The 27,479-nt window shown below is 32.2% G+C and overlaps 2 protein-coding genes across 3 annotated transcripts in view; one reads left to right on the top strand and one right to left on the bottom strand.

The window, feature by feature from the left end:
- Positions 1-11,580, bottom strand: part of Eaat1 (Excitatory amino acid transporter 1) — a 37,780-nt gene extending 26,200 nt beyond the window's left edge. Inside the window, exons 1-2 of one of the 2 annotated variants that reach the window (XM_074115275.1) lie at positions 11,321-11,580; positions 8,279-8,345 (exon numbers count right to left, since the gene is read on the bottom strand). In XM_074115275.1, the coding sequence (XP_073971376.1) occupies positions 8,279-8,338 (60 nt within the window). In that variant the 5' untranslated portion in view covers positions 8,339-8,345; positions 11,321-11,580. The remainder of the gene's footprint in view (positions 1-8,278; positions 8,346-11,320) is intronic. The other variant, XM_074115276.1, reaches the window with a different exon arrangement.
- The window catches only part of LOC141447584 (uncharacterized), a 101,210-nt gene that overhangs the window by 29,445 nt on the left and 44,286 nt on the right, over positions 1-27,479 (top strand). The window lies entirely within an intron of this gene.

Here is a 27,479-nt window from a genome sequence, read left to right as displayed (position 1 = left end):
GGCAGGGTGCAACGAAATAGAGGACCGTTCATTTACTATCTCTTACGAAGCAAAGTATTGGCAATCTTGTTAAACTTCCTCTTTCAAATTGTCACCAGAAATATTCGTTTCTTGAAAAAGAAGTGGTTCTTAGTAAAATGGTATGCGCATGCGCATATAAAATAATAAAAAATCCTGTAAAATTAGTAGATTTACAATTTTTGTAATCATTATTGAAAGTTTAATTTAAAAAAATGATAAGAATGGTATGTGAGGGAATTTTTAAAATACTGTAAACTTTATTCAGTAAAATGGTAAATATTCTGATTAATATTTTCTACAGTTGGCAAGCCTGCACAATAAACAGTGGAAAGCCTACAAAATAGTGTGATACAGTGCTTGGTTAACCTATGAACTGTATTGTCTCGTGTAAATTTATTATAATCAGCTGATTGTTCCGGCAGACGGTTCTACCATGCCGTAAAATGTGTTGAATTACTTTTACTTTTGTATATATTATTTTATTAATAAAGCATTATTATTAATTAGCTGCTGATTACAATAAACAACCTGGTAATTAAAATAACGTCTTATTTTCTAAAGTTCGGTTTAGTTAAGTTTGGTTTTAGTTTATGAATATAATTCATTGAGCGGTGAGAAGCTTCCCAGTTGGCTCTCAGCTTGTCTCGTTACCGCCTCCGCAACGTAATTGGAGCTCGGATAACCTCCCTCTCACTCTGTTGCAGGTTATATTTACTACTTTATTAAATTTAAAAACCTGTCTAGCGGCCGGTATTTTTTTCCTTTGAATCAGTTACCTACTTATATACTTTAAAAAAAAACAAACTCTTGGGCCAACGGTAGATACAAAATATAAAACGAAAAGTTTTTGAGTGTATAATTTATAAAGTTCTTTTTATAGCCGTGTACTTCAGGGCTGAAGTAAAAATAATTTGGTGTGGACTGTCATTGAAATAAGAATATTCTGAACTGTTTATTTTTCAGTTGTCCATCATTTTTTATGTTCGATTAATTTATTAAAATATAGTTTCAATTTTTTCTAGGCTTTCAGTCGACTATACCAAGAGAAATTGACTTTGTTTAACGGAATGTACAGACGAAAAATAACAATCCTTACTTAGAACTACGTCATAATCAATCCCTGCCTAATAGCACTCTCACAAAGCCGCCTAACCCTGTAATATCATGCCTTTACCCATAACATGCAGCGCTACTAGGAGTGCGTTAGCTCACTAGTTGGGCTAAAAAGTTGAGCCTAACTTTTTGTCGGCAGACTTGATTTTTTTTTTTCTTTTACTTCCTCTTTTCTGTTAAATGAGGGATGTATAAGGGTACGTTTACAACGGAGCTGTGAGTATAGATGATAGCAGAGATGATAACTGATAGAGTAAAATATAATCGCTGATTAGTGTGCACAACAGAGCTGTGATACATGCAACATGTCCGAGAAGTGAAGAAGAGTTTTTATGTTCACCAGCAACAAAAATGTATATTTTAAAGAAAAAACGCTTTAGAAAATATCATGTACATCCCATAAATAAAAAACGAAGTACTTTGGGCGAATTTCACTATTTATATAAGGAACTTAGAAATTATCCGGATCGTTTTTTTGAATATGTGAGGATGGGTCCACCCACATTCGACTATATTTTAGAAAAAATAAGGTCAAAATTAAGAAAACTTTGGAAAAATTGTCATGGAAATCCTATAACCATAGAAGAAAAACTAGTGATTACTCTTAGGTAAGTAATGATTTGATTGAAAAAACCAAACAAATAAATACACATGAAAGTAAATGTAAGCACGATTTAAAAAACAAAATATTGTTTAAAAGTAAATAATAAAATAATAACCAAAAATAATGAGTAAAGACAGCACTAAATAATTTTTCGACGTCCATTTTGAAGCTCCGCTACTGGAGTTTAGCTAGCAGAAAAATGAAAAATTCAATTCTATCATCTATGCTCGTTTATAGCAGCGCGTATGAGTCACTAGTCGAAGCTTCGTTGTGCACGCTCACATAAGAATGCACTAGGTTATTCTATAAGCGCTGATGCATCACTGCTATCGTCTCCGCTATCATCTATGCTCACAGCTCCGTTGTGAACGTACCCTAAGGCATTAGGATAGCCGAGCGGTTAGAGGCGAGGATCGCAGAGCTAAGATGTAATGTATGGTATTGGGTTCGATTCCCGGTCTAAGCCTTAGATTTTTTTTATTCTTTAATATGAGAAATTTACAGTAAAGTAATTTTGCGAGTCTGACCTGTCCAACGACAATTCATTTGATAGTTGGTCTGAAGCACACCTAAAAAATAGCCATTACTTACTAAAAAAGATATTGAAATGGTGCAGACTTTCGATTTATCACCCGAGATATCCGTTTCGAGGCCTCCTAAGTTCTAAAAAAGAAATTTTAACACATTTATGTGGTAAAGTGTGGGCACAGCGTAAAATTCAAAACCGGAATAACCGCAATAAGTTCAAATTCGATGTTTCGATTCGGGGTCAGCATAGGAACTGGTATTAAACTATTTTTTATTCATTTATTTTAATCATTTAATTAGAAAGAGACACAACGTAAACCAAAATATAACCACATAAACGAAACTCTGATCAAGTAGGCAGCACTATAGTCATCGTAAACCATAAAATTTTAATTGTAACCATTACAGAGCATAACCTCCACATCGATTATACTTCTTAAGTAATGAGCCACTATGAGGGCACACATGGTTGCTGGTCACTTTTGGCCAATAAAGAGAAAACCAAATCTCACATCTGCTCCCAACAAACCAGAGTAGAAGATTTTACATTTATTAATATTATATTTATTTTAGCTCCCACATAGTCCTATTTATCACGTAATTACGAGCTATTAGGTTGACTTTATGTGTGTATTCTGAGCATTTTACAGTGTGCCAAAAATGACACCAACACTATGCGTCTAGAAACAGAACTGTTACATCAAAAAGTAAATTTATATGTAATCATTTCTTTTTAGCACTGCTGCCAACTTAAGTCCAGTCCACCAGTGCCAATTATATTTTTATAAAAAGAGAAAAAAAAACATCTGTAACTCTTGTGTATGAGAAAATGTAAATGATGTCAACGGCCTAACAAACAAAATACCCAGCTCAATTGTAATGTTTAAAATTTCTGGAATGACGTGATTTTTCCCCGCGTCCTTAAATAATTTTGAAAATTTATTTTAGGTAAGGCTTCTCTCTTTGCGAAGTCCTGGTTTTGTGCTCACCACGGGTGGTTTCTGCAACATCATCTCTGATCTCTACTTGACGAAGATATTAGTCTAACCTAGCGACTACATCCCGAAAGCAGCCACTTTGTCATCGCTGCTAAAGCCTCGTTCGATGCTGGTTATCCAATAACCGTTCAAGATGTCTCCTAACACTGGGCCAAATTTTAAGTAAAAAGCATCCCAGACTAGAAACCAAATTCTAAATACCAGTACTAACTACTTCTTTATTCCATTACCGACGTCACGGGAAGCTTATCAGAAACTTGGAATAGAGTATTGCTGCTAGAATAATCTATTCTGGTTAATTAAGTATTTATTACTGACTCTATTTTTAAGCATACCATCTAACAATTAGTAAAAACTACAAAGTTGGAAGAAAAGAGAAAGTCGAGTGAGTCGATTTTCTTGAAAAATCGCTAAAATCCTCCAAAATTTATTACGTAACTTCCGTCCAAGAAAATTTACTAAAATTTGGAATTTCATTTACGTATTTATTTTGTATTAATACTACTAGGTGATGAAGTTGCTTATTAAACTTAAATGACACGTTAGAGGGATGCTTAACCCCCACTAACTTGAGAAGAATTCTTCTGGAAAAAAAATGTTTTAAATAAGAATAATTTTCCCATTTTCTCGGCCCAAATGATGGCCAACTACCATATTAAGGAAAAGAACTGGAAACAACCTGTAACCCTCGTATCAGGTGGTAAGGAGAAATTGGCGCGCGTGCAGAGGAAGGTAGGGTGTTGTTACCAAGGAGACAAGATCACAAAGTCAATACTATGGGCGCAATATCGGGCTCCTTAACTTAGAAAGAGCTACTCATTCACAAATCGACAGCCAACTAAATTTAATGCCGGCTACAAATTTTTGTAAAGACGAATTGTTACTTCTTTCTTTTTGTAAAGTCCACCAGTTTAAAGTTCCACTTGTGCTTTGAGTTGGTCTGAATATTCCTCTAGACGGCGGAGACTTGCATCTTCAAGTTGCAACAAGTACCTGTTGAAAAGGTACTTCACTGTGACGAGAGCTTTTCCGGCAGTATCGTGAAGAATAGGGGCTCTGCCTAGATTATATGTTTCTACTCCTACTTCAAGTAAAATCGATTCATATTTTAGAAATTCGATTTCCATCGGAAGTAATGTTTTGTATTTGCTCTAGTTACGAAATACGATATGCAAGTGTGGTTAGAGTTTGTATGTATGTTAACAAATATCTTTCAACACCCGAAAGTCGATTAACATCGATTATTTTCTTTAAATTTATCGAGTTTTTACCCTTACCAAATCCTCTTCGCCAAAATGATTAATTAATCTCTAATTTCCGGCACGAGAAGCAGTGATGATCTTGCAGACTTTCTATTTTGAGTTGTTACCGGAAATCCCTATGGTCCTCTGAGTTCCAAAAGAGGAAGTTAGTTTTTACAGATCCCACGTCAGTGTGATTAGCTCAACCAATCGTAGGAAGTTTACATCCGATATTTTGAATAGGTCAATAAGTTGGTTTTTTTTTTTTGCACAAAACCACCTTACCGGAAGTGCCAGTTTACTGAATATTTCCGCATGAATTTTTTTTTAAGGAAGTTGTATTACGCAAATTGCGGTAAAAGAAGTAATTTGAGTGTTTTGGGCTTTTGTTTCAGTTATTGAACGAGATTTGTTTCAGTTATTGAACGAGATTTGTTTCAGTTATTGAACGAATCTTCTTTGTCGACAACAAATGAATACTTTTCCAAACAATATATTACTCTCGCTATTCGCTAAGTAAATTTTTGATTCAACAAATCATAAAAATAAAAATAATAAACAATTAAAAGAAGACAGACGATTAAAATAACAATTTTTTTATTATCTTCATTTATTTGTCATTTTATTATATAAAATACATTAATTCCATTTGTTTTTTTTGGCGCCCAGATAAGATAAGAATAATGTTTCAAAATGTTGAGTAATTAGCAGAGATTTACAGATGATTTGTATTTAATTTTTTTCAAAATATCTTCTTTTTTCTTTACTAAATTATTGATTACTTTCAACGGAGTAGTTTTATAAAAAGACAGCTTGGAGACGTAGTTCAACAAATATCGAATCAACGTAAATGAACGGAAGTGGAAATCACAAAATATGCATTTCCGGAGAACACTCTGAAAGATCTTTACGATCGCAAAATTCCACCCTCTTGTCAAGGGCAAGAGTAAAAAAGTTCCAAATATAGACTTTTATTATTGAAGGCTATATTTGCTTAATAAGTTAATGGCTAAGAAAAGGATAAGTTACACAAGCAAGTCCCGCGTGGTATGAGAGTCGGATGATTCCAGGGGGGGTCTTCGTTTTATCAGGATATCAAGTTGCAATGTCAAGCTAGTAGGAAAGAACTGATCAAGATTTAATTGAAAAAAAAATCGGATCCATTAATCTCTAGCTAAAGGTGGAAGAAATGATTCTGTGAAAAACAAAAATTTTTGTATTTCGATTTTTGTCGCTGAGAATACGCAAAGCTCCGGAAAAAAGGGGAACCAGTACGCTAACCACGGAGCTACTACAAGCGTGATTAATTGTAATTTTAGTAAGAAATGAATTATTGTGGGCTTGAAATTTTGTTTTGTGAAAAATAGATTTTTTTTTTTTGACAAATTTTGAGGCTTAACTCGCTCTCTCCATATTGGTTGTGTTCAAGTACGTGGAATATGTCGCAGCGTGTAGTAACTTTCTCTAGTTCAACAGTGTTACCAACTTTTGTACTGTGTTTTCGAATTATTTGTTATAGTGGTAGTATTTGTAAAATACTAGCTCTTTTATACTGATATGGACTTGTATAGATACATTAATTAAAGCGTCGTGAGAGATCCCCCCTGTGGCAGGGGACCGCCGGTTGTTGTCGGCGTTGATAGGTGCGTATGATCGTGGGAAAGAGGATAGGGCCTATGTGTACACATTTAAAGCGATCCTGATGAGTGGAGGAGGGGGCACATCGCGGACAGACTGGAAGTCCGCTGGTGGGGATTCTGTATTCATTCTGTTATAGTTTAGTAGCTGCAGAGGACGGACTCTGGACAGTTCAGAGGCTATCTGGAAATGGGATCAAGTCCGCAGTATTGGATACAATATTAGCGACTTCTATCGGTCGTAACTTGTGTATTTATTGTTTAGGTTGTTTATTGTCAGAGGTTCGTTAATCACTTTGGTGCAGGGAATTTGGCTTTACCTATGTTTCCGCCTAACGCTACACTTGCTGACTGAATCAAATGACGTCAGTATGAGAAGGAAACATAATTTAAGTCAAATTCTCTACAACAAACTTATTAACCAACCTCTGACGATGAAGTTAAGTCCAAAACCGAACAGAAGATACAATAAATACATGTGCTATGGACGGATAAAGTGATTTGCAGACTCGTCTTCTTGGATTCAATGAAGGACCACTTAAAGTTTAAGTTCAAACGAGCGCTGAGACAGTTGAAAAATTTTTTTTTTTTTTTTTTGGAGGGGGGAATGTTCTAATAAGAAAATACAGATTTCCACGCTCAAGCAGCCATTTTTACGAGAACCTCAAAATACTCGTACTTCAAAATCTATTTATTTAAATGGCATTCCTGGTTGTCGCCAATTTGTCCCAAATTTGGTAATTCATTTCTGTATTTGATGCTTATTATACTGTTGGTAAAACTGTAAAATAAACAAATGAGATAAAACCTTAACCACCTAAGGACTCTCGTCGTCAGTGTTGTTCACTTAATGAAACAGTGTAACATAACACTCGTCAAAATGAATTTCCCTATTTGCCAGAATAATTATTTTAAATGATTTTTTGTTTTCTAAATACGAAGGATAGATAGAGAAAATTGCAGGATAGATTTTCGGGTAAAAAGAAATTTAGAAAATTATTTTTAGGTTAGAAATTTTTAGAAAAAAAACTTTGAATTTGAGGAAGAGAGTTAACCTCTTCATAAAACGCTCATAAAGTGAAATGCTAAGTTAGAGGGCAGAATAAGCACCCCTATTTTCGAAGAGTCTACAATTCACTGAACGCCGTTATGGTTTCCGGTAGTAAACTGTCAAAGTCCGGAACCTTTCCACCGTTTTCAATCGATTGAAAAAAATAAATAAATAAAAAATTGATCTATTGTTACTGGGGCTACCTTGTCAATGGTAACCGGTAACCTTCTTCAGTGGCTCAAATAACAGGGGCTGGTAATTCTTTTCTAATATCATTCAGTCGTCTTGTTTGCTAATAAGCTTGTAACCGCTGTAAAGGTTCTTTATATGCCTACAATTTCAACGTCCATCAAAATTATTTTATTATTGTTCAAAGCAAAGTAAACAGGCTACTACGTTTAGACAATACGACAGATGTTTAAATTTAAAAGTTTGTTGATTCAGAGCGAATCGTCCTTCATCGTTCTATCAGCTAGTGATTAACATATAACGTTATTAAAGTAATAGTAATAGCCTACTATTATTTCAGGCTGGGCTTAATTTCCTTCGTGGACGGGGGTGAATGTTAATTTTTTACTGCTATTTTTTTTTTTTTGAACAAATAAAAAATAGCCAAATGTGAGATTCGAACTGGTGATCTTCTACATACTAATCCACATTCGTGACCACTAGACCAAAGTGACCATACAACTTAATAATGATAATAGTCAAATTTTACTAATCAACAAGACAACAAGCAGGTTATCGTACTCTTTCGGTATTTTTTAACACTTCGGAAGTTCAATTCTCTTAATTTTCATCAACTTCTAGGCGAATATTTATTATTTTATTAAAGAAAGTCTTAAAGTATGTAAAAAAACGAATTCACCTTGTCTGAAAAAAAATTATAAGTAAATACAAATTTTTAGCACCTATAAAATTTAAAAAAAAATCGAATTAAATTAAATGAATTATAGTAATAAACATAAAAGCGTAGGCAGATTACTAATAAAGCGAGCCCAAGGTCGAACCACCACCAAATTCCAAGACTTCTACAAATTCTTTGTTTTTTTCTCTTTCTTAAAGTTTGAAGAACTGGAACTTACATAGTCGTTTAACAGCCTGATGGCAGACGGTTCTTCCGTTAACTTTTCATTCTTCTCCATTTTCTTCCTTTGGTAATAATTAAATTCCAATGAACAAAAGAAAAACAAAAATCTTATTAAAACAAACTGGATAACTATAACTATATATATATACTTCTCAACGTCTCCCCTTATTTCTGCCGGACTCCAGAACGAGTTCTGGGGACAAAAGAAAAAAAGCGACAGCCACAGAAAATGTGTGGCAGCTTCGCGAAATTCAATTAATAATCGATTAATTCAGATACTTTACACTTAACGATCTAAAGTTCCCACTTAATAATTTCAGTACTTCAATCGTGTCCAGTTTTCACAATCACGGTATAAAGGGTTTCCTTTTTGTTTTCAAATTATTTAAAAAAAAAAAATCAATTATGGACATCTTAAGCGATGTTATGTGGTCATATTTTCCTCTACAGTATCGATTTATTAATACCATCGATTTTTTTCTCTTATTTCAAGGAAAATTCAATTATGGACACCTTAAGCGATGTTGTGTAGCCATAGTTTCCTCTACAGTATCGATTTATTAATACCATCGATTTTTTGTTTCAAGTTATTTCAAGGAAAATTCAATTATGGACATCTTAAGCGATGTTATGTGGTCATATTTTCCTCTACAGTATCGATTTATTAATACCATCGATTTTTTTCTCTTATTTCAAGGAAAATTCAATTATGGACACCTTAAGCGATGTTATGTGGTCATATTTTCCTCTACAGTATCGATTTATCAATACCATCGATTTTTTGTTTCAAGTTATTTCAAGGAAAATTCAATTATGGACACCTTAAGCGATGTTGTGTAGCCATATTTTCCTCTACAGTATCGATTTATTAATACCATCGATTTTTTGTTTCAAGTTATTTCAAGGAAAATTCAATTATGGACACCTTAAGCGATGTTGTGTAGCCATATTTTCCTCTACAGTATAGATTTATTAATACCATCGATTTTTTGTTGGAAGTTATTTCAAGGAAATTTCAATTATGGACACCTTAAGCGATGTTAGGTCATCATATTTTCCACTACAGTATCGATTTATAAGTCTCTATTCCACTACCATCGATTTTTATAAGTCTTAGCATGTTTATGGTAACTCTGGCCGGTTTTAGGTCTTTCAACCATCATCATATGTAGAATTAATTAGTTTGGTGCAGAGATATCGATTTCAGCAAGTGTAGAGCCGAAACAGAGACACGAGTGAAGTCGAAATCTCTACAATCAGACTTGATTAATCAAATGATGAAAGTTCGTAGCAGATCAGAGAATTGTATGTGTGAAAGGTGCGCACTACCAAAGGCAGAATCAACAATATTACCACGCACAGCGGAAGCTAACCGTATTTTCAATTTTATTATCGTAGTGATGCCCAACAAACATCTGGTTTAAATTTTAAATTTAATGAAAAGTGTAATTAGATCTGTTTTTCTTTACTTTCTCGTACTCTTACTTTAGTAAGAGGAAGTATTTTAATCGTGCGGATTTCCTATTTTGAATTTTTCACCGGAAATATCCGATTTTCTGAAGCGGAAATAGTGGTTTTCACAAGGCCAATGTGATATGTGTCCACTTTTACTAAAAAAGAAAAAAGAAAAACCACTGAAATTACAAATTAGACAATTTACCTTAGATGCTTACAACGGACGCCCACTCATATATGTTGCGTGCTTCCCGGTAAAATTCAATGAAGGGTATTTCTAGGCGGGAATGGGTGTTTAGGTTTTCAAGTGCCATTTTGATACCATATGGATGTATGAGCTGTTGCGCATTAATATCGATTAAATATTTAGCTGAATCGATTTTTTGTTTTTTTATTTTTTCCAAAAACAATACCAAAAGTAATTGAAAATGTGCGTGCGTAAATATATCACATTTCAGTGTAGCGCACAGCTTCGCCACTTTTATAAAATCTACTTAAGAATTGGATTAAATTGTGTAAAATTTTAAATTTGAAACCACTGGAAACTCCTCCTCCCCATACCCCGCTCAAGCGACAGGAACTTAACTTCCGTTACCGATTGATAAAAAAGTCTAGTCGACCAACGATCCAAACTGACACTAACGAACAAAACAAAAACACGCGTACCCAGTCCCAGGACGTAGGGAATTGAACCTTAGGGTATTGCTAAGCGCTCCAATCTTAACCACACAAAATCCTTACAATCGAAAATCCTAGGCACCATAACGCACCTTAGCAATCAAGACTACTCACACTAAGCTAAACATCTCTGTTGTTCTTGATCTAGCCAAATCCCTTACAAGTTTTTAGCGATTTCAATGTATAGAACGATTGCAATCATTTGAAACATAATCATCATCAAACCAGGCAGCTTTATTAAGTGTGCGGCAATCAAAGGAATTGGTAAAATATGGCTCTAATCCTAAAGCATTGGTCCCATTTTGGATGATGTTCGATGCAAAAAAACCTGCACAACATATGATTACAGCTGAAGTACAGTTTTTTCGGAAAAGGGCTTCATTTTGTTTTACCTTTAATTTGCAATTTGTTGCAAATGGTATCCATTTGCACGTGGACAAAACGTGTGTATCATTCAGATTGTTTGGAAATTTAAAAAAAAAAAAAATCCTCGTATTTTTTTGCAAAAGCAATATTCCAAGTCAACTATCGATTTTAGAACATTGTCTTTAAGTTTGAGGTAAATATTATTGTATAAATGACAGTGAGTGTTCGTAAAAGATTATTTATTTTTAGAGTGTGTGTGAGTTTGTTGAGAGAGTTCGAGGGAGTGAGGAAGAAAGGAACACAACAACGCAAACAATTCGTCAAATCAGTCAAATGCAATTTGAACAAATATTTCGCTAATCGACAAATTCAGTGGAGGGAACTTAGTCGTTAAGTGAAGAATACCTGAATTACTTACTTAATCTTTTTATATGAAAGAAAAACTTAAGTTTTTTGGCGGTTCATTTACAAACAACACAATAATTACCGGCTTTGCCGCCAAAATAAGGTTAAACCAAGAAAAAAGAATAACACTTACTTAAAGGGACGGTGATTGTGGCAACAGTTTTTCAGAAACAGGAAATACTTCTCGTTATTTAAATTTAAATTAATTTAAAAACAAAACAATAACTGTTTAATAGTTTTAAAAGAAAAAACTAAACGACACGATTGAAGAAGTCGAAGTACAAAAAACAAATAAGAAAAAAAAAATTTTTAACCAGACCAACCAGCAGCGAACCCACGACACAAACTGAATAACTACCAGCTCCCACTCGTTCTCCTTGTTGGCAAAACTCCCTTGATCACTTCCAATGACGGTGGAGGTGGAGTTTTACTGACACCAATATATTTTAAACGGCGGAGAAGGGATGGACAGTGTCGTCGTCGTCGTCATCATTGTTGGTTTGTGTTTTAAGTTGCATCACTTATCTGCTTATACTCTCCGAGCCCCCCACCATCGCGGTATTTGTTTATTTATTTTTCTTTTTCTTTGTAATCTGAAGTTTAGCCTCGTTTCATTGTATACATCGCTCAAATTATTGTGTGAGCCTCCCATTTATGCACTTATACAGAGTGATAGACTTGCGGAGTGTGCGTACTCTATTACTTCTCACCGCCTCCTAGTCATTCATAACGAGACCACGCTATTTTATTTTGTTTTTAAAAGTATTACGTTTTTATACTTACTTCCTTTCTCTTACTCCTAATATTTCCGGTGGAAACTAAAATTAACGACTTTCTGACCAATAATAATACTTCCTTTTGCAAATGGTGGGAGAAAATTAAAAACAACGCGACTTCCTTTGGTTTTCCTAAATCTCAAATAAATAAATCGATTAAAGAAGCACTTTCCGATTATCATAATGCAAGAAATAGAATCGTACATTACACATAAACGGAATCTCATTCACCCTCTTACCTAGAAAACCTTATAAAACAATATACTGTTTTATATCATTAGAGGGTTGTTGTATCTTCTGTCTTGTCTCTTCATGGACTGAGAGTGTTGGAACAGCAACACTCTCAGTCCATGAACAGACAAGACAGAAGATACAACAACCCTCTAATGATGTAAAATATTACATGTCACAATTAGCCCTGAAGATGACCTAGACCCCAGGTCGAAAGCTCGGCATTATAAAGTTTATAATGACTGAAAATGGCATTAATTTTTCATCCTATTGAAACTATGAATCAATCACCAGAAATAATGAACACTAATTTTTCAACAAATTAACTTGGTCTTTTGTGTATTTGTCGTCAAAACAGAAAATGAAAATTTTCCAGTCAGGAAAACCAGTTTGTGTATTAATGAAACGAGCAGTTCCTAATTGAAGTTTATATAGAAACGCTCATTTCTTTTTATTAATTAATAAGTTCTTTTAGCCGTATGCAAATTAGTTCTGTTTAAAAGGAGAGGAGATAAATTGAAAAGATAAAGGAGGAGAATTTAATAAAATCAATTATGGACCGCCTAATTTGAATATGTATAAGTTATTAATGCATACGAGCTGGGTGTGTACGATTTGATACACAAAAGTATACGTACGTCTGTTTGTACGTCGTGTAATACTGATCGGGTGAGAGGTGCTTAAAAATCAAGTACCTGCTACGATTTGCATAATTACTACTTTAATGGTGTAATACAACTTTTATTGCCATTTAATTTATGATAATTATAAACATTTTTTAGTCGCAAACAAAAAATTATTATCTTTTTAAATTGCAGAAAGGAAAATGTAACTTTACTAGTGTGAAATATTTTAAATTATAAGTTTCATTTGAATAAATTTAAATTATTAAATATTACAAAGAGAAAAAAAAAATCAAAACACTGGCATGGCTTTTCCTTTTGGAAAAATCCCATTCCAGGGTCTCCTGAATATGACAAAGTGATTTCCGCTAAACGTACGCGTAAAAATTTCGTAAAATCTGTCGAGTAGGAAACGAGATATTTAGAGTTAAATTTTGGTTTCGTTAGAAACAGTGAAATCTTTAACCTCAATTATCTCGTAAACTACACGATAGATTTAGTTTATATTTTACCTGTATATGGAGACATCTTTTGTTTATAATTGTATAAAATTTCGTAAAAATCTGTCGAGTAGGAAACGAGATATTTGGAGTTAAATTTTGGTTTCGTTTGAAACAGTGAAATCTTTAACTTCAAATATCTGGAATACTACTCGATAGATTTTGTTTATATTTTACCTGTATATGGACACATCTTATGTTTATAATTGTATAAAATGTAGTAAAAATCTGTCGAGTAGAAAACGAGATATTTAGAGTTAAATTTTGGTTTCGTTTGAAACAGTGAAATCTTTAACTTCAAATATCTGGAATACTACTCGATAGATTTTGTTTATATTTTACCTGTATATGGACACATCTTATGTTTATAATTGTATAAAATGTAGTAAAAATCTGTCGAGTAGAAAACGAGATATTTAGAGTTAAATTTTGGTTTCGTTAGAAACAGTGAAATCTTTAACCTCAATTATCTCGTAAACTACACGATAGATTTAGTTTATATTTTACCTGTATATGGAGACATCTTTTGTTTATAATTGTATAAAATTTCGTAAAAATCTGTCGAGTAGGAAACGAGATATTTGGAGTTAAATTTTGGTTTCGTTTGAAACAGTGAAATCTTTAACTTCAAATATCTGGAATACTACTCGATAGATTTTGTTTATATTTTACCTGTATATGGACACATCTTATGTTTATAATTGTATAAAATGTAGTAAAAATCTGTCGAGTAGGAAACGAGATATTTGGAGTTAAATTTTGGTTTCGTTTGAAACAGTGAAATCTTTAACTTCAAATATCTGGAATACTACTCGATAGATTTTGTTTATATTTTACCTGTATATGGACACATCTTATGTTTATAATTGTATAAAATGTAGTAAAAATCTGTCGAGTAGAAAACGAGATATTTAGAGTTAAATTTTGGTTTCGTTAGAAACAGTGAAATCTTTAACCTCAATTATCTCGTAAACTACACGATAGATTTAGTTTATATTTTACCTGTATATGGAGACATCTTTTGTTTATAATTGTATAAAATTTCGTAAAAATCTGTCGAGTAGGAAACGAGATATTTGGAGTTAAATTTTGGTTTCGTTTGAAACAGTGAAATCTTTAACTTCAAATATCTGGAATACTACTCGATAGATTTTGTTTATATTTTACCTGTATATGGACACATCTTATGTTTATAATTGTATAAAATGTAGTAAAAATCTGTCGAGTAGAAAACGAGATATTTAGAGTTAAATTTTGGTTTCGTTTAAAACAGTGAAATCTTTAACCTCAATTATCTCGTAAACTACTCGATAGATTTAGTTTATATTTTACCTGTATATGGAGACATCTTTTGTTTATAATTGTATAAAACTTCGTAAAAATCTGTCGAGTAGGAAACGAGATATTTGGAGTTAAATTTTGGTTTCGTTTGAAACAGTGAAATCTTTAACTTAAAATATCTGGAATACTACTCGATAGATTTTATTTATATTTTACCTGTATATGGACACATCTTATGTTTATAATTGTATAAAATGTAGTAAAAATCTGTCGAGTAGAAAACGAGATATTTAGAGTTAAATTTTGGTTTCGTTTAAAACAGTGAAATTTTAACCTCAATTATCTCGTAAACTACACGATAGAATTTGTTTATATTTTACCTGTATATGGAGACATCTTTGGTTTATAATTGTATGATATTGTAACGAAGTTGACCTGGGCATAGAAGAAAGGCCTAGATTGTTCTAGGGGTTGAGCGATCAAAGTCAGTAACAGGCCGCCACTGCATAAACAAAAGGGCGGTATCTACCTGTGGCAGAGAAGAAAGGCCTAGATTGTTCTAGGGGTTAAGCGACCAAAGTCGGTATCAGGCCACCACTGTGTAGACAAAAGGGCCGGTCTCTACCTGAACTAGAAAGGAAAGGGCTAGATTGTTCAAGGAGTTAGTGACCTGTGTAAAAGCCAGCTAAGAGAAAGGCCTCAGTTGGGGTGGTGGCATATGTGTTTTCCCAGCCAGTGATTGACAGGTGGGAGTGGACAGAGAATTGGAGGAGGCGACTCACAGCTGAGGTGGTGGCAGTATGTTTTCTCCAGCCAATGAACGTCAGGAGGGCGTGGAAACTTATGCTCAGAGAGTTGGAGGAGGGCAGTCCCAGTTGGAGGGAGGCACGCAGTTAAAAGGAGGCAGACACAGCTGGAGAAGTCAGTTTTTAAGGAGTTCTTAATGAGTTGTTAATCAGTTTTAATCAGTTAGTTTTGAGTGAGTCTTGGAGAGACGTTAGTTTGGAGAGACACTTTGGAAGTGACAGTTTGAGAGAGTCAGTGTTGCGGAGTGCTTCAGAGATAGCTAGTCAGGCGGTTAGTCAGTTAGTGAGTAGAGCTTTGTTTGTGTAGCAGAGACTAGTGCAATTCGGTGCAGTGCGGACCAGTGGTCAGTCGTGGAACAGTTTTGTTGCGTTACGTAGTGAGTAAGTAACAGTAAACTGTTGTGACTGTTTTTAAATGGTGACTGTTATGAATAGCGTTAGTTGCTAATAAATGTTAATGAGAGTAATGTTAATGTGTTAATAAATCAGGTTATTACTTACAACTTTAGCGAGTTTTATTATTTAATCAAACCCACATAATATATTAAATTAACTAGTGGCAGGCATTAGTTGTGTAAGGAAAGTTCTTTCTTAAATAAAAGACAAGAAAAACTTTACAATATTTCTTAAAAATCTGTCGAGTAGGAAACGAGATATTTAGAGTTAAAGTTTGGTTTCATTTAAAACAGTAAAATCATTAACCTCAATTATCTCGTAAACTACGCGATAGGTATTATTTATATTTTACCTGTATATGGAGACATCTTTTGTTTATAATTGTATGATATTTCGTAAAAATCTGTCAAGTAGGAAACGAGATATATAGAGTTAAATTTTGGTTTCGTTTAAAACAGTGAAATCTTTAACCTCAATTATCTCGTAAACTACACGATAGAATTTGTTTATATTTTACCTGTATATGGAGACACCTTTTGTTTAAAATTGTATAAAATTTCGTAAAAATCTGTCGAGTAGGAAACGAGATATTTAGAGTTAAATTTTAGTTTCGTTTAAAACAGTGAAATCTTTAACCTCAATTATCTCGTAAACTACACGATAGATTTAGTTTATATTTTACCTGTATATGGAGACATCTTTTGTTTATAATTGTATAAAATTTCTTAAAAATCTCGAGTAGGAAACAAGATATTTGGAGTTAAATTTTGGTTTCATTTAAAACAGTAAAATATTTAACCTCAAATATCTCGTAAACTACACCAGAGTTGGGCACTGATTAAAAAAAAAAAAAAATTCTAAATTTAATTGATTTAATTTTTTAATTGATTAAATTTATTTTTAATTTTAATAAGAATTTAATCGGCGAATTTAATCGTAATTTTAATCATATGACAATTATTTAATCAATTAAATTTCATATTTAATCGTTAATCAAACTAAAAAAATTATGATTAAATCTGAGAATTAAATTGAACTTTAATTTTAATCACCGAATTAGTTCAATTTCAATCGTTAATCAAACTAATTTAATCATCCACTTTTATGGCTTTTCAACCAATAGTTCGAACCACGTTTTGGCGAGGCCATTTTTCTAAGCGTCTTCAATAAATAATTTTCGGTTAATTTTTGTAGACTTGGACTTCTTCACGAGTCTCTAGACCAGTGGTTCATAACCGTTGTTCCGCGAATATGGTCCAAGTGTTCCGCGAAATTTCAATTTTAAATGTATTGAAATTTAGAAACTTAAGAAAGATACGAAAACAAAAAATTGTTCCTTTTTTTAATTTGAATTTAATTTTAAGTTCTTGCTAAATACCGAATTTCAAATTATTTAATGTTAATGTTCCGCGAGAAAAATATTAAAACTGTCCGGTAGGACAGTTGTATAAGGGTTGATCGTCAAAAACTGCACGAAAAAGCGTAACGTTGAAAAACACCCAACTTTGACAATTTTTTTCTCTTTTTCTACAAAAGATAAAATTCCCAAATTTTCTTTATAATATAGGGCAAACCCTCCTTTATAGCTGTAATTTTTTTGCAACAACCCAGATCTAATAGGTATCGAGAAAAAAGTTGCCAAAAATGAGCAAAAACGGCTTTTTCAAAAAATGTTCTTGTTCTTGTTCTTGTTCTTGTTCTTCTTCTTGTTGTTACCTTTTTTGTAAACAACGTAGCGCCTAAACGCTGGAACCGATTTTCATGAATGAGGTGTCATTCGATTGGGAATTTTATGTAGATGTGCCTTTTGGGGGTCTCGACGCTGTACATCGAATGGGGGAGGAGTTAGCCCCCTTAATGTAAGGCCCCCTCCAAAATTATTATTACTAATTACTCTGTAAATCTTGGCCCGATTTTGATAAAATTTGGTAGGATGTTAGGGTTAGGGCTCCCCTACGTAACATTAAAGCGGCGATCAGCTCTTACACTTGTTAAGGGGCAGTGTAGCAATCGTTTCAAATTATCGACACGTGAACCGATTTTCATGAATGAAGTGTCATTCGAATCGAAATTTTGTACAGATTTGCACTTTAAAAGTCTTGACGCCGTGCCTCATGAGGAGGGGAGTTTGCCCCACCCAAATAAGGCCCTTTCTAAAACCATATTATTACCAATATTTCTATAACGCTTAGTCCGATTTTGCTCCGAAAATTCAGCTCGAATAAGTGGTTAAAGCTCCTCTACGTTGCTGATGCTCTTGCACCTACTGAGAGGAAGTACTGCAATCGTTTAAATTATCAATGAGTGAACCGATTGAAATCAATGAATTGTCGTTCGATTAAAAAATCTTTGCCTCTTTGCCTAGAAGTACTGCAATCGCAGTTTATTTTTCTTACTCCTCTTAAAAGGAAGTACTGAAATCGCAGTTTAATTTTGCTATTTACGTACAAATACCTTCCTATGTTATTCAAAACGCTTTTTCAAAAAAAGTTGTTATTGAGGATGGTTTGGGGGACCGCAACTATAATCATTCTTTAAAAAGATCTCTCCAGAGGTAGTTACGGTTCCGACTTAACACCTTATCAGATTATAATGATAGAATTGTTTATTCCAAATTTTAAAAAAATCTGTAAAGAAGATATGTAACTTTGTAAAATAGACAAAAAGGAAAATCTATCCAAAAGGTACAAAACTCTTTAACAAAAACTTACAGTTTAAAATGTTAAGTATAAGGGTTGATTAAACGCCAAAAGGTACACAAATCAGCAAGCACCCAACATTTCATTAATTCTTCATTAATATTTATGTAATTTTACTGTATTAATTTTCATTAATATTTTTTAGAATTTATTAGATGTCACAGACCCTTATGCTGGCCACTTCATTTATAATATTTTTTTGTTATAATTATGATAAATCACACATACGTACATGCATGTTAAAGTAGAAAAAGACAAAGTTAGAGTAGGCTACTGTCTTGAATTCGTCTTACCGAAATATTCGTGAGCACAAATATCACACAGTTAATAACAAGTACCGGTAGGACAGTTGTATAAGGGTTTAGTAAAATACTGGAGTAATTAGCTGTCCTAAAAATATGCATATCTTATTTACTTTATATTACATATTAAATTTTTTGATTAAAAAAAAGTTTTGAATTTTTTAGCCTCATAATTTTTTTTTATAACGTTTTTCTTTTCAACCAGTAATTAATAGTTTGATTATTATAAATAACTAGATATTACAGTCAATCTACAGTGCTACTTGAACATATATTTTCTAGACGAAAATGGCCAGCATAAGGGTCTGTGACATCTAATAAATTCTAAAAAATATTAATGAAAATTAATACAGTAAAATTACATAAATATTAATGAAGAATTAATGAAATGTTGGGTGCTTGCTGATTTGTGTACCTTTTGGCGTTTAATCAACCCTTATACTTAACATTTTAAACTGTAAGTTTTTGTTAAAGAGATATAAATATAATTGTGTTCCGCGTCTATGAAAAGGTTAAGAAACCACTGATATAAAAAGTTAAAAAATTATTTGGTGATGAAATTCTGTAAAATTATCTCCCACTATATCTATATAGTTCTATATCTCCCACTGTGAACCACGTATTGGTATGGAATTTTGTTCTCTTATACACTTTGTTTTTCTCAATTATAAACTATAGTTATTATGTGCACAGATCTATAAATGTAGAAGATATAAAGAATCGGAAATTTTTTGGGTCATGAAATTCTGTAAAATTATGGCCGTTCTATATCTCCCACTGTGAACCACGTATTGGTATGGAATTTTGTTCTCTTATACACTTTGTTTTTCTCAATAATAAACTATAGTTATTTTGTGCACAGATCTATAAATGTAGAAGATATAAAGGGTTGAAAATTTTTTGGGTCATGAAATTCTATAAAATTATGGCCGTTCTATATCTCCCACTGTGAACCACGTATTGGTATGGAATTTTGTTCTCTTGTACACTTTGTTTTTCTCAATTATAAACTATAGTTGTTTTGTGCACAGATCTATAAATGTAGAAGATATAAAGGGTTGAAAACTTTTTGGGTCATGAAATTCTGTAAAATTATGGCCGTTCTATATCTCCCACTGTGAAACACGCATTGGTATGGAATTTTGTTCTCTTATACACTTTGTTTTCCTCAATTATAAACTATAGTTATTTTGTGCACAGATCTATAAATGTAGAAGATATAAAGGGTTGAAAATTTTTTGGGTCATGAAATTCTGTAAAATTATGGCCGTTCTATATCTCCCACTGTGAACCACGTATTGGTACGGAATTTTTTTCTCTTATACACTTTGTTTTACTCAATTATAAACTATAGTTGTTTTGTGCACAGATCTAAAAAGGTAGAAGATATAAAGTGTTGAAAATTTTTTGGGTCATGAAATTCTGTAAAATTATGGCCGTACTATATCTCCCACTGTAAACCACGTATTGGTATGGAATTTTGTTCTCTTATACACTTTGTTTTTCTCAATTATAAACTATAGTTGTTTTGTGCACAGATCTATAAATGTAGACGATATAAAGGGTTGAAAATTTTTTGGGTCATGAAATTCTGTAAAATTATGGCCGTTCTATATCTCCCACTGTGAAACACGCATTGGTATGGAATTTTGTTCTCTTATACACTTTGTTTTTCTCAATTATAAACTATAGTTATTTTGTGCACAGATCTATAAATGTAGAAGATATAAAGGGTTGAAAATTTTTTGGGTCATGAAATTCTGTAAAATTATGGCCGTTCTATATCTCTCACTGTGAACCACGTATTGGTATGGAATTTTGTTCTCTTATACACTTTGTTTTTCTCAATTATAAACTATAGTTGTTTTGTGCACAGATCTATAAATGTAGACGATATAAAGGGTTGAAAATTTTTTGGGTCATGCAATTCTGTAAAATTATGGCCGTTCTATATCTCCCACTGTGAACCACGTATTGGTATGGAATTTTGTTCTCTTATACACTTTGTTTTTCTCAATTATAAACTATAGTTATTATGTGCACAGATCTATAAATGTAGAAGATATAAAGAATCGGAAATTTTTTGGGTCATGAAATTCTGTAAAATTATGGCCGTTCTATATCTCCCACTGTGAACCACGTATTGGTATGGAATTTTGTTCTCTTATACACTTTGTTTTTCTCAATAATAAACTATAGTTATTTTGTGCACAGATCTATAAATGTAGAAGATATAAAGGGTTGAAAATTTTTTGGGTCATGAAATTCTATAAAATTATGGCCGTTCTATATCTCCCACTGTGAACCACGTATTGGTATGGAATTTTGTTCTCTTGTACACTTTGTTTTTCTCAATTATAAACTATAGTTGTTTTGTGCACAGATCTATAAATGTAGAAGATATAAAGGGTTGAAAACTTTTTGGGTCATGAAATTCTGTAAAATTATGGCCGTTCTATATCTCCCACTGTGAAACACGCATTGGTATGGAATTTTGTTCTCTTATACACTTTGTTTTCCTCAATTATAAACTATAGTTATTTTGTGCACAGATCTATAAATGTAGAAGATATAAAGGGTTGAAAATTTTTTGGGTCATGAAATTCTGTAAAATTATGGCCGTTCTATATCTCCCACTGTGAACCACGTATTGGTACGGAATTTTTTTCTCTTATACACTTTGTTTTACTCAATTATAAACTATAGTTGTTTTGTGCACAGATCTAAAAAGGTAGAAGATATAAAGTGTTGAAAATTTTTTGGGTCATGAAATTCTGTAAAATTATGGCCGTACTATATCTCCCACTGTAAACCACGTATTGGTATGGAATTTTGTTCTCTTATACACTTTGTTTTTCTCAATTATAAACTATAGTTGTTTTGTGCACAGATCTATAAATGTAGACGATATAAAGGGTTGAAAATTTTTTGGGTCATGAAATTCTGTAAAATTATGGCCGTTCTATATCTCCCACTGTGAAACACGCATTGGTATGGAATTTTGTTCTCTTATACACTTTGTTTTTCTCAATTATAAACTATAGTTATTTTGTGCACAGATCTATAAATGTAGAAGATATAAAGGGTTGAAAATTTTTTGGGTCATGAAATTCTGTAAAATTATGGCCGTTCTATATCTCTCACTGTGAACCACGTATTGGTATGGAATTTTGTTCTCTTATACACTTTGTTTTTCTCAATTATAAACTATAGTTGTTTTGTGCACAGATCTATAAATGTAGACGATATAAAGGGTTGAAAATTTTTTGGGTCATGCAATTCTGTAAAATTATGGCCGTTCTATATCTCCCACTGTGAACCACGTATTGGTATGGAATTTTGTTCTCTTATACACTTTGTTTTTCTTAATTATAAACTATAGTTATTTTGTGCACAGATCTATAAATGTAGAAGATATAAAGGGTTGAATATTTTTTGGGTCATAAAATTCTGTAAAATTATGGCCGTTTTATATCTCCCACTGTGAACCACGTATTGGTATGGAATTTTGTTCTCTTATACACTTTGTTTTCCTCAATTATAAACTATAGTTGTTTTGTGCACAGATCTATGAATGTAGAAGATATAAAGGGTTGAAAATTTTATGGGTCATGAAATTCTTTAAAATTATGGCCGTTCTATATCTCCCACTGTGAAACACGTATTGGTATGGAATTTTGTTCTCTTATACACTTTGTATTTCTCAATTATAAACTATAGTTATTTTGTGCACAAATCTATAAATGTAGAAGATATAAAGGGTTAAAAATTTTTTGGGTCATGAAATTCTGTAAAATTATGGGCGTTCTATATCTCCCTCTGTGAACCACGTATTGGTATGGAATTTTGTTCTCTTATACACCGTGTTTTTCTCAATTATAAACTATAGTTGTTTTGTGCACAGATCTAAAAAGGTAGAAGATATAAAGGGTTGAAACTTTTTTGGGTCATGAAATTCTGTAAAATTATGGCCGTTCTATATCTCCCACTGTGAACCACGTATTGTTATGGAATTTTGTTCTCTTATACACTTTGTTTTTCTCAATTATAAACTATAGTTGTTTTGTGCACAGATCTAAAAAGGTAGAAGATATAAAGGGTTGAAACTTTTTTGGGTCATGAAATTCTGTAAAATTATGGCCGTTCTATATCTCCCACTGTGAGCCACGTATTGGTTTGGAATTTTTTTCTCTTATACACTTTGTTTTTCTCAATTATAAACTATAGTTGTTTTGTGCACAGATCTAAAAAGGAAGAAGATATAAAGGGTTGAAACTTTTTTGGGTCATGAAATTCTGTAAAATTATGGCCGTTCTATATCTCCCACTGTGAACCACGTATTGTTATGGAATTTTTTTCTCTTATACACTTTGTTTTTCTCAATTATAAACTATAGTTGTTTTGTGCACAGATCTATGAATGTAGAAGATATAAAGGGTTGAAAATTTTATGGGTCATGAAATTCTTTAAAATTATGGCCGTTCTATATCTCCCACTGTGAAACACGTATTGGTATGGAATTTTGTTCTCTTATACACTTTGTTTTTCTCAATTATAAACTATAGTTATTTTGTGCACAAATCTATAAATGTAGTAGATATAAAGAATTGAAAATTTTTTGGGTCATGAAATTCTGTAAAATTATGGGCGTTCTATATCTCTCTCTGTGAACCACGTATTGGTATGGAATTTTGTTCTCTTATACACATTGTTTTTCTCAATTATAAACTATAATTTTTTTGTGCACAGATCTATAAATGTAGAAGATATAAAGGGTTGAAAATTTTTTGGGTCATGAAATTCTGTAAAATTATGGCCATTCTATATCTCCCACTGTGAACCAAGTGTTGGTATGGAATTTTGTCTTCTTATACACTTTGTTTTTCTCAATTATAAACTATAGTTGTTTTGTGCACAGATCTATAAATGTAGAAGATATAAAGGGTTGAAAATTTTTTGGGTCATGAAATTCTGTAACATTATGGCCGTTCTATATCTCCCACTGTGAACCACGTATTGGTTTGGAATTTTTTTCTCTTATACACTTTGTTTTTCTCAATTATAAACTATAGTTATTTTGTGCACAGATCTCTAAATGTAGAAGATATAAAGGGTTGAAAATTTTTTGGGTCATGAAATTCTGTAAAATTATGGCCGTTCTATATCTCCCACTGTGAACCACGTATTGGTATGGAATTTTGTTCTCTTGTACACTTTGTTTTTCTCAATTATAAACTATAGTTATTTTGTGCACAGATCTATAAATGTAGAAGATATAAAGGGTTGAAAATTTTTTGGGTCATGAAATTCTGTAAAATTATGGCCGTTCTATATCTCCCACTGTGAACCACGTATTGGTATGGAATTTTGTTCTCTTGTACACTTTGTTTTTCTCAATTATAAACTATAGTTATTTTGTGCACAAATCTATAAATGTAGAAGATATAAAGGGTTGAAAATTTTTTGGGTCATGAAATTCTGTAAAATTATGGCCATTCTATATCTCCCACTGTGAACCACGTATTGGTATGGAATTTTGTTCTCTTATACACTTTGTTTTTCTCAATTATAAACTATAGTTGTTTTGTGCACAGATCTATGAATGTAGAAGATATAAAGGGTTGAAAATTTTATGGGTCATGAAATTCTGTAAAATTATGGCCGTTCTATATCTCCCACTGTGAAACACGTATTGGTATGGAATTTTGTTCTCTTATACACTTTGTTTTTCTCAATTATAAACTATAGTTGTTTTGTGCACAGATCTATAAATGTAGACGATATAAAGGGTTGAAAATTTTTTGGGTCATGAAATTCTGTAAAATTATGGGCGTTCTATATCTCTCTCTGTGAACCACGTATTGGTATGGAATTTTGTTCTCTTATACACATTCTTTTTCTCAATTATAAACTATAATTTTTTTGTGCACAGATCTATAAATGTAGAAGATATAAAGAATTGAAAATTTTTTGGGTCATGAAATTCTGTAAAATTATGGCCATTCTATATCTCCCACTGTGAACCAAGTGTTGGTATGGAATTTTGTCTTCTTATACACTTTGTTTTTCTCAATTATAAACTATAGTTGTTTTGTGCACAGATCTATAAATGTAGAAGATATAAAGGGTTGAAAATTTTTTGGGTCATGAAATTCTGTAACATTATGGCCGTTCTATATCTCCCACTGTGAACCACGTATTGGTTTGGAATTTTTTTCTCTTATACACTTTGTTTTTCTCAATTATAAACTATAGTTATTTTGTGCACAGATCTATAAATGTAGAAGATATAAAGGGTTGAAAATTTTTTGGGTCATGAATTTCTGTAAAATTATGGCCGTTCTATATCTCCCACTGTGAACCACGTATTGGTATGGAATTTTGTTCTCTTATACACTTTGTTTTTCTCAATTATAAACTATAGTTATTTTGTGCACAGATCTATAAATGTAGAAGATATAAAGGGTTGAAAATTTTTTGGGTCATGAAATTCTGTAAAATTATGGCCGTTCTATATCTCCCACTGTGAACCACGTATTGGTATGGAATTTTGTTCTCTTGTACACTTTGTTTTTCTCAATTATAAACTATAGTTATTTTGTGCACAAATCTATAAATGTAGAAGATATAAAGGGTTGAAAATTTTTTGGGTCATGAAATTCTGTAAAATTATGGCCATTCTATATCTCCCACTGTGAACCACGTATTGGTATGGAATTTTGTTCTCTTATACACTTTGTTTTTCTCAATAATAAACTATAGTTGTTTTGTGCACAGATTTAAAAAGGTAGAAGATATAAAGGGTTGAAACTTTTTTGGGTCATGAAATTCTGTAAAATTATGGCCGTTCTATATCTCCCACTGTGAACCACGTATTGTTATGGAATTTTGTTCTCTTATACACTTTGTTTTTCTCAATTATAAACTATAGTTGTTTTGTGCACAGATCTATGAATGTAGAAGATATAAAGGGTTGAAAATTTTATGGGTCATGAAATTCTTTAAAATTATGGCCGTTCTATATCTCCCACTGTGAACCACGTATTGGTTTGGAATTTTGTTCTCTTATACACTTTGTTTTTCTCAATTATAAACTATAGTTGTTTTGTGCACAGATCTAAAAAGGTAGAAGATATAAAGGGTTGAAACTTTTTTGGGTCATGAAATTCTGTAAAATTATGGCCGTTGTATATCTCCCACTGTGAAACACGTATTGGTATGGAATTTTGTTCTCTTATACACTTTGTTTTTCTCAATTATAAACTATAGTTATTTTGTGCACAAATCTATAAATGTAGAAGATATAAAGGGTTGAAAATTTTTTGGGTCATGAAATTCTGTAAAATTATGGGCGTTCTATATCTCTCTCTGTGAACCACGTATTGGTATGGAATTTTGTTCTCTTATACACATTGTTTTTCTCAATTATAAACTATAATTTTTTTGTGCACAGATCTATAAATGTAGAAGATATAAAGGGCTGAAAATTTTTTGGGTCATGAAATTCTGTAAAATTATGGCCATTCTATATCTCCCACTGTGAACCAAGTGTTGGTATGGAATTTTGTTCTCTTATACACATTGTTTTTCTCAATTATAAACTATAATTTTTTTGTGCACAGATCTATAAATGTAGAAGATATAAAGGGTTGAAAATTTTTTGGGTCATGAAATTCTGTAAAATTATGGCCATTCTATATCTCCCACTGTGAACCAAGTGTTGGTATGGAATTTTGTCTTCTTATACACTTTGTTTTTCTCAATTATAAACTATAGTTGTTTTGTGCACAGATCTATAAATGTAGAAGATATAAAGGGTTGAAAATTTTTTGGGTCATGAAATTCTGTAAAATTGTGGCCGTTCTATATCTCCCACTGTGAACCACGTATTGGTATGGAATTTTGTTCTCTTGTACACTTTGTTTTTCTCAATTATAAACTATAGTTATTTTGTGCACAGATCTATAATTTTAGAAGATATAAAGTCTAGTGAGTGGTAAACATCGTGAAATGTGAGTGTAAGGTGGTCCTATATAAGTCTTGAGAGTCACCAACATGGTATAGATGAGTCACCAGACTGGTAGAATGAACGTGCCATGTTTGGGAAAAGTGATAATATTGATAGAGAAGAGGCACCAGCTAGGCGGAATAAAGATGCATTGGTCCGATTCTGGTTTAACCATTGGCAATGTTTGGTTTTAAAAATTTAATCTCTCAAATTTTGATTAAATTAAAAAATTTAATCGTCCAAAGTGATTAAAACTAAATTTGGAATTTAATTCAATCAATTAAAATTATGATTATGTTATTTTAATTTTAATCTTAATTTTTAGTTATGATTAAAAATTTAATTGATTAAATTCCGATTAAATTAAAAGTGAATTTAATTTTAATCAACTAATTTTGGCCGATAAAATTTTTTACTTTCAATCATGTTTAAAATTAAATTTCGGTTTAATTCAATTGTTTTTTAATTGATTTAATTTTTGCCCAACTCTGAACTACTCGATAGATTTTGTTTATATTTTACCTGTATATGGAGACATCTTTTGTTTATAATTGTATAAAATTTCGGAAAAATCTGTCGAGTAGGAAACAAGATATTTAGAGTTAAATTTTGGTTTCGTTTAAAACAGTGAAATCTTTAACCTCAATTATCTCGTAAACTACTTGATAGA

This window comes from Rhodnius prolixus, unplaced genomic scaffold (assembly GCF_049639745.1).
Source record: "Rhodnius prolixus isolate KJV_2025 unplaced genomic scaffold, Rpr scaffold_7, whole genome shotgun sequence".
NCBI lineage: Eukaryota > Metazoa > Arthropoda > Insecta > Hemiptera > Reduviidae > Rhodnius > Rhodnius prolixus.
Note: the sequence above shows the minus strand (reverse complement) of the source record. Positions and strands in the feature narration are given on the sequence as shown.